This window comes from Aquila chrysaetos, chromosome 5, assembly GCF_900496995.4.
Source record: "Aquila chrysaetos chrysaetos chromosome 5, bAquChr1.4, whole genome shotgun sequence".
Taxonomy (NCBI): Eukaryota; Metazoa; Chordata; class Aves; order Accipitriformes; family Accipitridae; genus Aquila; species Aquila chrysaetos.
The window spans coordinates 63,124,072-63,139,383 of NC_044008.1; the positions used below are offsets into that span (position 1 = coordinate 63,124,072).

General features: G+C 55.0%; 1 protein-coding gene across 6 annotated transcripts in view; it reads right to left on the reverse strand.

The window, feature by feature from the left end:
- MYOCD (myocardin) overlaps positions 1 to 15,312 on the reverse strand; it is a 263,251-nt gene that overhangs the window by 3,700 nt on the left and 244,239 nt on the right. For 4 of the 6 annotated variants that reach the window (XM_041123914.1, XM_041123913.1, XM_030016296.2 and 1 more), the window contains 6 exons: positions 12,061 to 12,222; positions 8,453 to 8,628; positions 7,620 to 7,745; positions 6,833 to 7,095; positions 6,320 to 6,473; positions 4,192 to 5,145 (listed from right to left, as the gene is read on the reverse strand). In XM_041123914.1, the coding sequence (XP_040979848.1) occupies positions 4,192 to 5,145; positions 6,320 to 6,473; positions 6,833 to 7,095; positions 7,620 to 7,745; positions 8,453 to 8,628; positions 12,061 to 12,222 (1,835 nt within the window). Of the gene's footprint in view, positions 1 to 609; positions 724 to 4,191; positions 5,146 to 6,319; positions 6,474 to 6,832; positions 7,096 to 7,619; positions 7,746 to 8,452; positions 8,629 to 12,060; positions 12,223 to 15,312 lie in introns of all 6 variants that reach the window. The other 2 variants (XM_030016294.2, XM_030016295.2) reach the window with 1 other exon arrangement.

Genomic DNA, 15,312 nt, shown 5'->3' on the forward strand with positions numbered 1-15,312 from the left:
CTCCCTGACTGGAGTCTGGAAGGACTTTCTGCACACCTCCCTGCCAGCCAGCATAAGCCCATTTTTATCACTGCCAAGAGCATCACTCCGTTTTCCTAAAGGTACCATCATGACCATCACTGAAGCTGCTGCCAGACTCTCACAAGAAGTAAGGGGTTCATGGGTGATGGAGAGTCCTCCCTGTGGCAACAGCACTCCAGAGTAAGGCTAAGCGAGGCAGATGGCATGGAGCAGGGCACTTTGCTAATGGGCTAAAGAGGGAAGGTTAGGTTTCCCGGTGACTTGGGAATGCTCAAGAGTGTTTCTCACATAGTGAGCACCCCAAAGAAGAGTACACTGAAGTCCTGGTATATTTGTGTGCGATGTCAGGACCCCAGGGTGGACTGGCACCTTTCATCAGCACAGAAGATGCTATCCCATCCCATCCACTGCTTTGTGGCAGTCATTCAGCAACTAACTCTTCAAGAAAATCCCATGCCTTGTGGAAACAGACCTGTCCTACCCAGAGACCCCAAAATGGGTTGTAACTCCTGCAGATGATTTGTATTAACCACAAAAGAACACCCTGTGCAGCCCTAGCCCTATAGAAAATAAAAATCATGCAGTTACCTGCTTTACTGCATCCTCATAGGGTGGAGGCTGCTTTACCTCTGAGAGGGCTGGGCTTGACTTACAAAAACTTGGGGATGGAATAGAAAACTTTTGACCTGCCTGCGTAGCCATCTGCGTGGGGGAAATACAGGGAAACGGAGTCAATGCACAGGGAGGCATGGCAGGAGGCCCAGCTCTCTTTCACCCCTGTTGAAGCTAGTGTGGTGCCAGGGAAACTAATGATTTTGTGGGTCAAATCAGCTTAAACAAAGTGCTGGCCTCTGGGCAGGAGAGAGGGAGGTAAACTAGTTCCGTCAGGCTAGCTCTGAGACCTAGGGCCAGGCTGACCTCCGGTCGCTGCTGGAGCACAGGCATGATGCCACAGAGCATCGTGGTGCTCAGTCCAGCCATGAACGCGCAGAGCAAGGGGGAGAGAGCAACAGGCTGCTGGTGGTCGACTGCACCGAGCCAGTGATACAGCGCTTCCCCAGCTGCCTCCCAGCCCCTCTGCTGGGGACCCTCTCCATCACTGCCTGTCCAGGGGCATCTCACAGAGCCCAGGCCAGGGAAGACTGCTCAAAAGAGTCACTGCCAGGTCAGCACCTAGGCTTTCCCTGTGCTCGTGCCAAATACCTGCATATCAGTGCCAGCTTTCTGCCAGTCCCCCCTTCTAGGAGGGACCTCATCCCCATGCTGTGCCCATCACCTCTAGGCCCTTGTGTGCCCTTCCCCACTGCCCGGCCACAGCTGCCTTGTCCCATAAGAGCCAGTGCCAGGGGATGAAGCATGGCCCCAGCAGGTGGGTCGGATCCAGGGCAGCAGTGAGGCCACTCAGCTTGGCCATGCACATCCTGGCTACCTTTCTGCAGAGGGCGGCTGGGAGGAACAGTTTCCCTGGCTTGTGGGGGAGAGCACTCCAATGCTGGGCACAGAGACAGAGCTGTTGCTGAAGAGGGATCCTTGCCCCTGGGAGCCCCTTGCAGGCAGCAGAGCAATGCCCAGGATGGGTGGTCCCACAGCCAAGATGAGCTGCAGGACACCATGGGGCCATCCCCTCTGTATGCCTCTTGTGCTCAGGCAGCGAGGAAGGAGCTGGAGATGCCCCAAGGTGTTGTTGCTCCTTGCTGATGCTCACTGATGGCTGCCCAGTCATCCAGAGCAGCCCTGCTGCCTGTCTTGGAGTATCGCCTCACAGCACTGTGTCCCACTGCCTATTGCACCCACAGCTCTGCCGTATTGCCCAGCTCACCTCTACAGCTCCATGCTCCGCTGCTGAGGTCACCCACTGCAGCCCACTGCATTCCCTGCTCTCTGCCCCACTGCCCAGCTTATCCACAGCACTGCTCCCCGTTGCCCAGCTCACTCAAAGCAGTGCTCCCCACTGCCCATTTCACCCCAGCAGCAAGCTCCACTGCCTACCTCACCCCAACAGCACTGCACTCCACTGCCCATCCCACTGGCAGCACTCTGTCTCTCTGCCCCTCTCACCCTAAATTGCTCCCCATTGCTCACTTCACGGGCAGCGCTGTGTGCCAACTGCCCACATCACCTATCTCACCGTCCTCTGAATGGCTTAGAGACAACACCGCGCCCCACTTTCTGCCACCTCGCAGCACTGCACCCCTCAGTGTGCTAACTGTGGGAATGTGATTTGTGTGACTGTCACTCTGCTGTGCAGCTGTTGTGCGCTCAGTGTGCACTTCTTGAACATCACCCCTGAATGCAGCGTGCATGCCTTGCACCACTGTGTGTGTTTTACAAACTGTATAATAGGTGTTGCTGCTGCCTGGGAAACCCTGGTAGGGTGTTGGGATGAATTGGGGCTGCGATCAGTAGCACCTTGTGCTGCTTTTATGTGTTAGCAGCACGTGCCTCTCTCCAAGCTTTTGTAGCTGTCCAGAGGGCTGAGTGAGGAGTGGTGGATGCTGAAGGGATGACTCTGCTGTGTTGGTTGCCTGGTGGGGAGGCACAAGCTCTATCTGACTGCAGACCCCAGTTGCAAGCCCTGCTCTATCTTCCCAAGAAAAGGCTTTCCATATGACTGGCTGTCCTGGTTTTGGCTGGGATAGAGTTAATTTTCTTTCTAGTAGCTGGTATAGTGTTATGTTTTGGATTTAGTATGAGAAGAATGTTGATAACACACTGATGTTTTTAGTTGTTGCCAAGTAGTGTTTAGACTAAAAGTCAAAGATTTTTCAGCTTCTCATGCCCAGCCAGCAAAAAGGCTGGAGGGTCACAAGAAGTTGGGAGGGGGGGGAACAGCGAGGACAGCTGACCCAAACTGACCAAAGGAATAATCCACGCCATGTGATGCCAGGCCCAGTATATAAACTGGGGGCAGTTGGCCAGGGCGGGATCTCGGGAGCTAACTGGACATCAGTCAGCGAGTAGTGAGCAATTGCATTGACCATCACTTGTTTTGTATATTTCAATTCTTTTATTATTATTATTGACATTTATTATTATTATAGTTATTTTCTTCCTTTCTGTCCTTTTAAACTGTCTTTATCTCAACCTGAGTTTTACTTTTTTTCCCAATTCTCTACCCCATCCTGCTGGGTAGAGGGGGAAGTGAGTGAGCAGCTGCATGGTGCTTAGTTGCCAGCTGGGGTTAAACCACAATACCGGCGTAACTGCCCTCCTTCAACCCAGTGGTCAAAATCCTTCACACACTGCTAGGAGCTGCAATGGCTCAGCAAGATGCTGAAAAGCCCTGCAACACTGCACTGGGGCTCTCCCAGGGGTGTAGGACCTGTGCCAGGGCTCTCCCACGGGCTGAGGGATCTGTGCTGGTGCTTCCCTGCTGTGGATAGAGCTGTGCCAGGGCTCCATGGGCAGGGGGAGCTGTGCCAGGTCTTCCCTAGGGTGGAGAGGGCCGTTCCAGGGCTCCATGGGGCAGGGGAAGCTGTGCCAGGACTCCCCCAAGGGCACATCAAACTGTGCCAGGGCCTCCCCCTGAGGGGAGAGGCAGCTGGGTTAGGGCTCTTTTAGGGCAGAAGAAGTTGTGCCAATGCCCCCCCAGGGCAGAGGGAGCTGTGCCAGGACTCCTCCAGGGGCAGAGGGAGCTGTGCCAGTGCATAACCAGGGGCAGAGGGAGCTGTTCCAGTTCTCCCCAGGGCAGAGGGAGCTGTGCCAGGGCTCCATGGGGCAAAGGATGCTCTGCCAGGACTCTCCCAGGACACAGGGGGCTTTGCCAGTGCTCACTCAGGGGCAGAGAGATCTGTGCTGGGGTCTCCTGGGGAAAAGGGGAGCTGTGCCAAGGGTCCCCCAGGGCAGAAGGATCTGTGCTAGGGCTGAACGGGGCATGGGAGCTGTGCTGTGTCCCCCCAGGGCAATTGGGTGTGGTGGGAGCAGGGATCCCCAGGAGGTGCCCTGCAAAGGACCCTGTGGTGCTACCAGCTTCCAACCCGTTGTCCATCTGGGATACTCTGTGCCTTTTCCAGGCAGCCCCACATGCTGCCATGCCCCCCTGGGTACCCACCCTCGGTGCCAACAGTCCCGGTCTGATAGGAAAGGACTCAAACTGGGATGTTTGACTGACTGTCCACAGACACCAACACATTCACCACCGTGATGACATATGGGGTGTTCTCCACTTACCGATGCTGTGCGAAGGCAACTGTTGGTCTGCGGGGACCCACTGCGCCCTTCTGCCTGTGAGCCGGGGGACACCGAGAGGAGATAGTGGCTGTTGGGGGATGGCGGCAGGCTGATGTGCTGGGGGCTCTTTGCAGTCCCGAGCGGAGAGTGCTGGGGGGAGCACTGTGGGCTCAGGAATGTTGAGGAGGTGAGGGTGCTTTGCCCTGCAGGCTCCAAGCAGTGACTATTTACAATGTGAGGCAGCTGCGGCACCCCACAGTTACTTAACTTATCCGAGCTGCTGGCTTGGCCTTTCAAGGCAGTTTGTTTGGATGCAAATGGACAGCTGGACACTGCATTTTCTTGCTTGATGGGGACACCAAAGAAATGCTGAGCAGTCTGCTGCTTATCCTCAAGGCCATTGCTTCTCTTTCGCTTCTGGAGCTGCATTCGCAGCTCTTCCACCTGCCTCTGTTCTTGCTGTAGCTTCCATGTCAGTTCATTGATGACCTTCTGCTTCTCCACCAACATCTTGTCTTTCTCTGTGTCAATCCCTTCCAGCTCCAGCTGGATGCTCCCTCCATTCATGCTGCTCATGAGGCTTTCTTCAGCACTGCCATGAACTGGAGATGGCTGGAGACCAAACTGTGGAGAAGACATGGGCCCGTCGTTGAATGTGTCTGGCAAAGAGCCACTCACAGAGAGGTCGGAGGAGGCTGGAGAGATAGGTGGGGTGGAGCTGGTGCTGCCAAAGTGGTAGAAGCCATTTGATAACATGCTGGTGGAGGACTGCGACTGGTAACTTGAAAGGGTGCTTGTCGGAGTGACGGGGAAGGTGACAGTGGTGATCTCACTGAAGTTTGGCACTGCGTTGCTGCCGCAATCCTGGAAGGGCCGCAGCCGTTCCATCAGCGCTGTTTTGGTACCCGACACAGGCAAGCCTCGTATTCGGAGCTGCTGTCTCAGTTCTGATACCTGGAAGGAAAGTCACCAATGATCAGTCCCAATGGCAGATGAGCCCTTCAGAAACCCAACATTTCTAACATGGAGTCTCAGATCACAGGCTCCCAGCTTCCTGCTTTAAAGCTCTGACCCCCCAGGTGCTCAGTCTCATCTGCAGTCACCATGCACAGCCCTGACCACCGCACGTCCTGCAGGTTCTCCACCTTTCCTAACAGGAAATCTTCCTTCTTCCTCCAGGAACTGTGACCGCTCTCCATGAACCAGCAGTGGTCCTTGGGCCATGAAGGTAACTCAAGATTCCCTTCCTAGCAGTAGGTTTCTACATGAGCAGAGGACTTTCACACAGACCAGGAACTAGCCGATGGCATCCTTTAGCTCAGAGAATGTGACCATGTACCTTGGAGTCAGATACTCCATGTTCAGGCATCTGCACATGGTTCAGGCATCTGAGCTGGGGCATCGCTATGGCCAAACTCATGTTATTTCTATCTCACTTTATTTCTTTCTTGAATAATGAGTATTGCCCCCAGGCCTCTGCTCCTAAAAGGACTTGGCCTTCCCCATGGCTGAGGGTCCATTAGCAAAGTATAAAAGAACTTATGCTCTGCCTGTCTTGCCTACATGAGAGATTTAGGTACCGTTCAAAGCAGTGCTCATAGCTGCAGACTCCAGGAGATACCTGCTTGTGCAGAGAGCTGAGCTGGCCTGGCTGCAATGACCACTGAGAAGCTGAGTCACTAAGTGGAGGCCATGCTGACCTCCTAGCTTCTGGCTGGTCTGCTAGCAGCATCCATGATGTCCACCATAGAACCACAGATGGTATGGACCCATGAGCTGCAGAAGCAGCAGCACAGAAATCCTTTAGTCCTTGACCTGGTGGCCTGGCCTGCAGCCATCTCAAGTTATACTTAAGGTTTGCTGATACATGCCCTGCAGCAATGTGCCCCCATGCCACCTGCAGGGCAGCAAACCTATGTTTTCAGTTACTGTCGCAGTGATCAATTTCTGAGCCAGTGTGATGTATTCCTGGGTTTGCTCACAGCATGGTGGTTCTGGTTTGCTGAGCTGTAACATGCGGTCACTCCCAGCCAGCTCAGCCTGTGGCACTACACTACACACTTCAGGGGTAGAAAAGCACATTCAGGCTATAAGATTCTGCTCCTGCAGTGACAAAATTTGCACTCACTTTCAGATCATCCAGGTTAGACGGCAGAGGGCCTGGCTTGATAGATGAGACACAAGTCTGGCCTGAAAAGGTGGTTTTCACAGGAGAAAGAGGGGTGTTGTTGGCAGAAGTTGATGAAGAATTTGAACTTTTGACCATTTGCTCATTTGATTGCCTGAAATAACAAAGGAGATTTGGGGTAATTTGTCTGTCCCCCTGGGGTCTCTGTGCCCAGCACACCATCTCTTTGCTCCCTTGGGACTGCTATCTCCTGTATGAGACCTGAAGGATTGCCAACCCCAAGGAAAACCAGAATGGGCTGTAAGGAGATTGCTGGTGACCCACCAGCAGGTCACAGATGCCCCAGCCAGTGCTCAAAGCCAGAACGGCTTTGCAGGAGACTGTGCTGTACCCAAGCTTTTATGTTTCACTTGCATGCATCTATCCCCCTTGCACTGGCACAAATGGGTACAGCGGGCGAAAGTTTGGAAGAGAGACAGGACTAAACCCTGTTATTGGCACATTGCCACTCACTTTAGCTGGCCTTGGTGCATCCCTGGGTAGCTGAAGTGCTGCTGCTGCTGTTGCTGCTGCTGCTGCTGCTGGCTGAGGATCTGGAGCTGCAGGAAGAGCTGCTGCTGCTGGAGGAGTCTGGCATATGCAGAATCCATGGGTGGAGGGGACTTCTCTGCCTTCTGGTCTGGAGGGATGTACTGGTGATACTTCAGCTTCTTCACCTTGGGTTTGGTGTCCTTGGGCTTTTTGTGACGGTTCTTGCTATCACTGGATGATTTGGACTGTTGGTCCAAGAAGGAAAGGAATTAGCTGAGAGAAGAGCTTCTGCCACGCCTGTGGGAACTCAGAGGCCTGGGGCAGAGCAAGGGTAGCTCCTGCCGGCACCCTGACACTCCAGCTCCAAGAGCTGCTGTGCCTGTAAGTGGGGGAATCCCTCAGGGCTGTGTCCCATCTCAGTTGTGCTGGACAGCACATGAGATGGAGAATGACCCCCCTCACCGGGAAGGTATTTCAGTGTTGCCTTATATCTCCTTCTGCTCCTAGCCCCAGGGGATGTTTCCAGTGCAGGACCTGAGCAATTGCCTCTAGCAAGGTGCAGTGCTATACCTTGTACCGTGACAAAATGAATCAAATTGTAGTTTTTGACAACATGGTTTGTCTCCCTGCATTATTCCAAGCCTTTAAGGCCAAACCCCCAGACCTCCCACACATGTGGGGTGCAGCACATGGGTACTTCAGGCTTGGACGCAGCCAGGTGCCCCGGGCTTGTTCCGTCTCCTGGGCAGCCTGGAGGCACAGGCATTACCTTCACGGCAGAGGGCACCGGGAGGGTTGGGCTCTCCTGCCCTGCTGTCTGCTTGGGGCTGTCACACTGGCTGCCCTGCCCCGAGGCCGGGTCCGGTGCGTGGCCATCAGCACTGTGGGGGTGATCCTGCAAGGGAGAGGCGAGCCGTGCAGCGGGAGAAGGGATGTGGGGCCGGTGCCAGGGGCTGGCCGGCCCGGATGGCCTCTGCCCGCAAGGGGCACCTGGTACCCCATTCCCCCTGCCCCGTGTTGTCCCCAGTCCCCCAGTCCATCCCAGATGCCTCAGTCCCTCCCAGTCCCCCCCCATGTCTATCCCAGCCCACTATCCCCACTCTCCCAGGCTATCCCGGCCCTTTCTCGGTCCTCTGTCTCCCCGGTACAGCCTAGTCTCCAAGCCCTCCCCATCCCACCTCAGCCCTGTATCCTCGTTCCCCCCAGGACACCGCTGGCCCCTCGGTGTCCCCCGGACTAGCCCAGTCACCCCAGTCCACATCTGACTGGCCCCAGTCCCTCTGGTCACACCCCCCCCCACCCCCAGTCCCCTTCAGTTCCTCCCAGTCCATCCCAGCCCCTCCAGCCTGCCTCGGTCCCCTTCGGCTCACCCCGGTCCATCCCATGCCCCAGCCTCCCCCCTCACGCCACTCTGCGCCCCGGCCCGCCCCGCCCCGGCGGCTGCAGTACCCGCGCCCGCCAGCAGGGGGCGCGGCGGCCCCGCCCAGCCCCGCGTCCTCCGGCGGGGCCGTGGGGCCCCCACGGGCAGGAGGCGGGTTCCGGCGCCCGGCCCCCGGCCGCGCCCCCGCGCTCCCCGGGCGGGCGGCGTGCCTCGGGCCCTACCTGGGGTGCCCCGGCAGGGGCGGCGGGGGCTGGCTCCGGGGCCTTGGTGCCCGCCGCCAGCTCGGTGGAGCCCGGGGAGTCCTCGCTCCTGGCCTGCTCCGGGGACAGCCCGTCGTTGCTGCTGTCCTCCTCGAAGGCGAAGGCATCGGCCGACTTGGGGAAGCTGACGTGGGTGCCTGGCGGGGGAGAGGGGGTGACGGTCAGGGCCCTGCACTGGGCAGGGGGGACGAGCCTGGCGGCGGGAGGGACGGGGCGAGCCTCGTGGCAGGCCTCCGTGCCTGCGCCCACCTCCTGCGGAGCTGGCCGTGGGTGAAGGACGCGGTGCTCGGAGAGCTCGGACGCCTCCTCCCGTCGCCAGCCGTGCACCGGGGCAGCGCCTGGCTGTGCCCCCATGGCCGAGGCTGCTGGGAGAGGGGCTGGCGTCGGCTCCTGGCCCGTGCCGTGGACCACGTTACTCGGGAGCGGGAGAGAGGAGGCGTCCGAGGAGCCTGGCCTGTCAGGGGCAGGGGGCTTTCTGCAGGCAAGCGGGGCTGGCGCAGGAGTGGCTCTGCTATCCTGCCCCACCGCTGGGCTGAGATGGGGAGAGGGGTGTTGGCGTCGCCCTCTCCACCGGCTGAGCACCCCAACCACAAGCCCACACCACGCCTGGGATCCTGTCCTCAGCAGAAGAACTGAGGTTGAAATCCACCCGGAGGGTGACCCAGCCGTTAATGGCACAAGAGCCAACGTGAGTGGACCTGGCTGGAGCTGAATAAAGGCTTCCAGATCCTGTCTCTGTCCACAGGCTTCACCCGCACGACATGCTTCAAACCACCACCGTTGCCTCCCTGATGGCCCCAGACAGTGCTTCTCCCCCCTGCAAAGCTCCCGGCACGCTATCTCCTAGTCAGATGGGCAAGAGCTCTTGACCCCCAGCTTTTGCTGATAAATAAAGTGCTGAAAAAAAAAAAGGCCTCATGTGAGTCTCAGGAGGGCTGCAGGTCGGGGTAGAGGAAGGAGCAGCGCAGCCACGCTCGTAATCTCCTCGTGCTCATGTCTGGCATTTGTCAGGCAGCCTGGCATGCCGATAGCGAGGTGACAAATGGGGAAATAGGAAGGGCCCAGGGACAAGCTTCCACCTGTCCCTGCTGCTGGTCTAGCAATGTGCGCCTTCTCACCGACACGCACCCTCCTGCTCTGACCCCTGCCCCTATCTGCAAGATAAGGGTTATCTTTGCTTGCTCCGGCTTGTGGTGCCAGGGTGGGCGAGGAAGCAGGGAGCCCTGGCTCCCTGCCCTGAGCTGCTGCCCAGCCACCATATGGGGTGGGGATATGAGATCAACTGTGTCCTGTGGAGACCCTCTCCTCCCTGCCCTCCAGGGCACGAGGCTCCTTTTATGTCCCTGGAAATAGGACTGTCCCCTCTCTCTCAGAAACAGCACCCAAACTGGGTCTTCCCTGAGGAACTGCAGCACTGCGTGGTCTACCACCTGGGCTGGGTGGGAGCTTCTCCCCATGTCTGCAGACAAGCGTGGGCATCCTCTCCGTGGAAAAATGACACCAAGCAAGGGGGACTTGTGGATCTGCAAGACTCCCGCTGGGCTGGCATTTAATAAGCATGCATGGAGAAGTGGTGCCAAAACCAGGAGCCCAAGGGACCTTCAGGACACGGTGGCAGCCCAGAGCATGACAGGAATGTGCTGCATCCTGCTGCTTGATACCATGGGCCTGTGCCGGCTGGGGAATGCTGCCCTTATCTGTCCTGCTCTCACCCAGCCCGGGGCTGACCGTATTGTTTCACGATCCCATGTCTCTGCTGTAATCTCAGGCAGAATGGTGTTTGCTTGGGGCTGTTTCTAATGCACTGGGTATTGTCCTCTCAAGCGTATTGGACAAAGTGATGACAAGGACCTGGTAAAAAAGGGTTCTTATATCACTGCTCAGCTATGTAGGGCACTGGCGGCCTCCTGTCACTGGGACGTTAGGGCTTTCGGTTGGGGTCTGGCACTTTCTGCTCACCCTGCCGGAGGTGATTAGAGGAACACGTCAGCTGAACTTTCCACTGTATAAACAGTTGAGATTCCAAGGTTAAAGTAAAATGATTTTAAACCCTGTCATCTTTCTGGTATTGCAAAAACAAAAGGCTTAATGTTCAGCAGTGCCAGTGCTCATCTCTGCTCTGTGTTCAGCCCTTCACCCCAAATTGTGAGCACCACAAGGTGCCTCTGACTCCAAAAATCAGCTTGAGGAGCTGTCAGCCTGGGGCTTCAAAGATGAGAGCTGCGAAACGCTGGACATGGAGCAGCTCAAGGGCCAGACTGGAGAAGCCGCTGTACGTATGCTGCTTACACTTCACAGTGGGAAAACCAAGAGCAGGAACAATTGCGGGGTAGGACAGAGCAGTATCTGAGCCTGGAATATTTTATGTCATTTATGCTGGTTTCTGAGATGAAATGAAAGTCAAAGTGCTTCCTGTTTCAATTCCCACTTTCAGCATCACTCCTGTCATTCAAAGACCCCTCCCTCCTGTCCCAGAGCCCTGCCACTGTTCCCAGTTTGCTCTGAGCCCCAGAACAGGCACTTAACATGGGATTATGCCAATGGAAAGAATCCCATGAAATGAGGAACCTGGAGCAACAGAACGAGAAGTTCCTAGGGGGCAGAGCATCTCTCAGTGCCTCACTAGAGACCGGAGGGCCAATTTGGACATGGAGAGATGGCCCCAGGCTTCAAAAATACGGGCTGCTGTCCTGGCACTGCAGGACCCTGCTGGCTTTCCTGCTCCTTTCTCTGCTTTTGGACCTCCCTGGCCTGGCAGTGGGCCCTGGTGAAATCTGAGTCACCTTTTTGCTTTGTGTCGGCTCCCACACCAGCCTCCCTGTGGCAGCATGGGGGAAATAATTGCGGAGGATTCTGCCTCCCTCCTCTGGCTGGGGGGTAGGTGATGGAGGAAAACCAAGTTTAGGCATAAATCAAGTGCTGGGTACTGGTAGGTAGGAGTGTACCCTGCTTTGGGGTGCAGGCTGCTTCTCATATTCCCCAGCAGTCTAGCACCCCCAGGATGCTTCCCCACCCCAGCAATGCACCATCCTACTCTGTTGGGCCTTGCATACCACTAGCATCATTGGAAAAAAAAAAAGACAACTGCAGCCTCGCTGAACTGGGGCCACTTCACCCCCACCTACTGGGATGTAGAAGCTTGGCAGGGCACAACTGGGAGAATCCAGGCTGGCCTCACAATGACACATGTGCACCCAGGTCCTTTCCCACGCAAGGAAGGAAGGAATGTCCTGTCTCCAGTAGTATCATTTATGCACTCAAAGCCATGGGGAGGGAAGGGGTGTAAGAAGGGATGCTCTTTCTGAGGAGACATGGCTGAGCAATTCTGCATGTTTCAGTAGTATTGCTCTAAGAAGACGAGAGCGCTCTTTTCATAGGTGTGGATAAGATAGCATGGGCTGTGCTGGACTGTGCTGATTACTGTGAAAATAACAAAATTTAAGCAATAAAAGCGGCTCTTAAGTCCAGGTCGGTCACTTCCTGCAGTCACTGTTGTACATCCTCGTAACCTTGCCAGCCCCTGTCCCATGCCATGCATACAACATAACATGCACGTTCACTTCCACTACCTTTTATGGCCTCTTTCACAGCTGAGTCGACAGGAATAATATTCTTCTCCACCAGCTCCAAAGGACCCGGCCTGAGAGCAATCTTTTCATTGAGATCATCTGCCAGTCGGGCTCTTTTCAGCTTCATTTGAGTAGACTGAATGGACCCTTCTGCAGCTGAGTCTAAAAGGCCAAATGGAAGGTGTCAGTTCAGGACCTGGGGCATCTGTAAGCACAGTGCCCAGAAAGAATGTTCTTCCCCTCCAGCACAGCCTTTCTGGGCTATGGCCAAAACCTAAGCATGGCTCAGTGTACAGCAGGAGCTGCTCTGGGGCTGGGAGGATGGGTCTGGTGGGGTTTGGGACATGGGGCTTCCTCTGACCCTTAGGTCCAGGTTCTCCATTCCCAAGGAACAGCCTCTGTCTACTAGCCTAGGCTTGCAAACACAGCCTGCAGCTGGAGCATTCTCCCCAGGGCCCAGGAATGATCTGCAATGGAAATTTCATTAACAAGCTGTGGCTAACATAAGAGCCAAAGTGGACTCTAGCCCCTGCCTGCTAGGAGCCCATTGGCCCTTGTGATCCCTACTTCTGGGCAACAGCTGGAGAAAAGACCCATTAACAGTGTTAGACAACTGGAGTAAATGGCTTACACTGCAAGATCAAAAGCTGAGTCTTTGGAAGTGGACATTTGGAGACGGAGTGATTATAGTGCTCTAGGCCTTCAGGAGAAAAACAAGCTGGAGAGGAGCATAACAAAGGCAGCTAGATCTGGAAGCTACAGCCCTACCAAACCCAGCTGAGAAGTCCCCAATTATCAAGTGGTGACAGAAGAGCAGCCAATTAAACAGAAAGGTTTCCTGAACAAAGTTGATCTGGCTTCTCTGGTGGCACAGACATGAGTAGTGAGGGAGTGGGATTCTAAACTAGACCATGTCTATACCTTTGGGGGTCTAAAGTAAGAAGGGCTGCATCTATGTTGTGCTGTCTTCAAAGAATGGACACTTCTAGAAGTTATACTGTAGGCAACACAAGCTACAGGGTTTGATAGCAGGGAAAAATTCTCTGCAGGAGGTCAGGAGAGCTGATCTAGGGTCACTTCAGGCCTCAGACTATAGGGCAGTGAACATAGAATCATAGAACCATAGAATCATAGTCATAGAATGGTTTGGGTTGGAAGGGACCTTAAAGATCACCTAGTTCCAACCCTCCTGCCATGGGCAGGGACACTTTCCACTAGACCAGGTTGCTCAAAGCCCCATCCAGCCTGGCCTTGAACAATTCCAGGGATGGGGCAACCACAATATGTCTGGGCAACCTGTTCTAGTGTCTCGCCACCCTCACAGTGAAGAACTTCATCCTTATATCTAATCTAAATCTACCCTCTTTCAGTTTAAAGCCATTACCCCTTGTCCTATCACTACACACCCTTGTAAAAAGTCCCTCTCCAGCTTTCTTGTAGGCCCCCTTTATGTAGTGGAAGGCTGCTATAAGGTCTCCCCAGAGCCTTCTCTTCTCCAGGCTGAACAACCCCAACTCTCTCAGCCTGCATTCATAGCAAAGGTGCTCCAGCCCCCTGATCATCTTCGTGGCCCTCCTCTGGACTCGCTGCAACAGGTCCATGTCCTTCTTATGTTGGGGGCCCAGAGCTGGATGCAGTACTGCAGGTGGGGTCCCACAAGAGCAAAGTAAAGGGGGTGGATCACCTCCCTCGACCTGCTGGTCACACTTTTTTTGATGCAGCCCAGGATATGGTTGGCTTTCTGGGCTGTGAGCACACATTGCTGGGTCATGTTGAGCTTCTCATCAACCAATACCCCCAAGTCCTTCTCCTCAGGGCTGCTCTCAATCCACTCATCACCCAGCCTGTATTTGTGCTTGGGATTACGCCAACCCATGTGCAGGACCTTGCACTTGGCCTTGTTGACCTTCATGAGGTTTGCACAGGCTCACATGAGCTCCTTGAAGTGAACAGCAACAGAAGGTGTGCCTGTAAGGCATTTAGATGAGGCAAAGTGTCTCAGCTGGCCAATTTCAATCAGTCACCACTAGGTCCTGTTATGAACCAAATGGACACGTAAGTCCATGACATGCCAGGGCACACCTCCATGAAATGCAGAGCATGATGGACATAGCTGTGAGCAGATGCTCTGGCTAAGAGGTGTGTGTGGGGCAGCACAGCCAGCTTGCTCAATAGACAGCCAGGCAGTCTCTGCTCCACCTCTCCTCTGGCTGTGTCTGGCTGGCCCTGTCCATGCCCAGTGACTGCAGCTGCCTCCACATCTGGTTTACAGCCCCCGAGCCCCAACTCCAGTCTGTATTGCTTCTATTATTTAACCTAAGGGAAAGACAATTTCCACCTGTCAAAAAAGCAATGGTGCTAGATCATTTTAGGGATGGAGACCCAAGGGAAAAGCAAGGCAGTGGCACTGATACGGCATGGGCCTCTGGCTCAGCCCTCCTGCGTGCCAGAGGAAAAAGAAATATGGACTTCATCAATGCTGAGAGCAGAGGACAGCATTTACAGTTGCCAGAGAGTGATCTGCTTCTTCCAGGCAACTGACAGGACTTGAGGAGAGAGGCTGCACATCCTCCTTGTCTCTAAGGAGCTTGTTATCTCTGGAGATAACAAGGGACACTGCAGTGTTCTGCTGTCTGTGATGGGATGCAGCAGAGCCGTGCCAGCTCTCTGGCTGGGAGGGGACACCAGGATGGGAGAGGGGAGAACTGCTGTGGCTCACGGACTGATAGCAGGGCTCATCCTATTCATATGGCTGTGCTTGGGTCATTGACTGCATTGCCATGAATTGTCACATAGAATATCCAGAATTATGGCAAAACAAAAGATGTCGAGCTTTGGAAGGGTATCACAACCATGTGCTACAGGGATTTCAGTGCCCTGGACACCAAATGCCCCAGGTATGCTTTTCATGAGGATCAGATGTCAGCACCTCTGTCTAACAGAGTCCTCTCTCACAGCTGTTCTCTACCCCACTCTCCTCTAGAGCATCTTATGCTGGTCTCTGCCAGAGATGGGAGAAAGATTAGATGGCCTTGGGTCTGCTTCTGTCAGGGAATAAATGTGTGTGCTGCCTCCTGAAGACCAGGTCTGGACTGACTTCTGTACAACATGTATCCCATTTCAATCTGCCTCTCATGAGCAGCTGGGACAAAGTTAATCATTATGAGAGTCCTGAAGGGAACCCAGGTGGGGCAGTAGAGACATGAGTCACAAGGCAGGAGACACAAGGATTATGTGGGAGAAGCTCAGGCA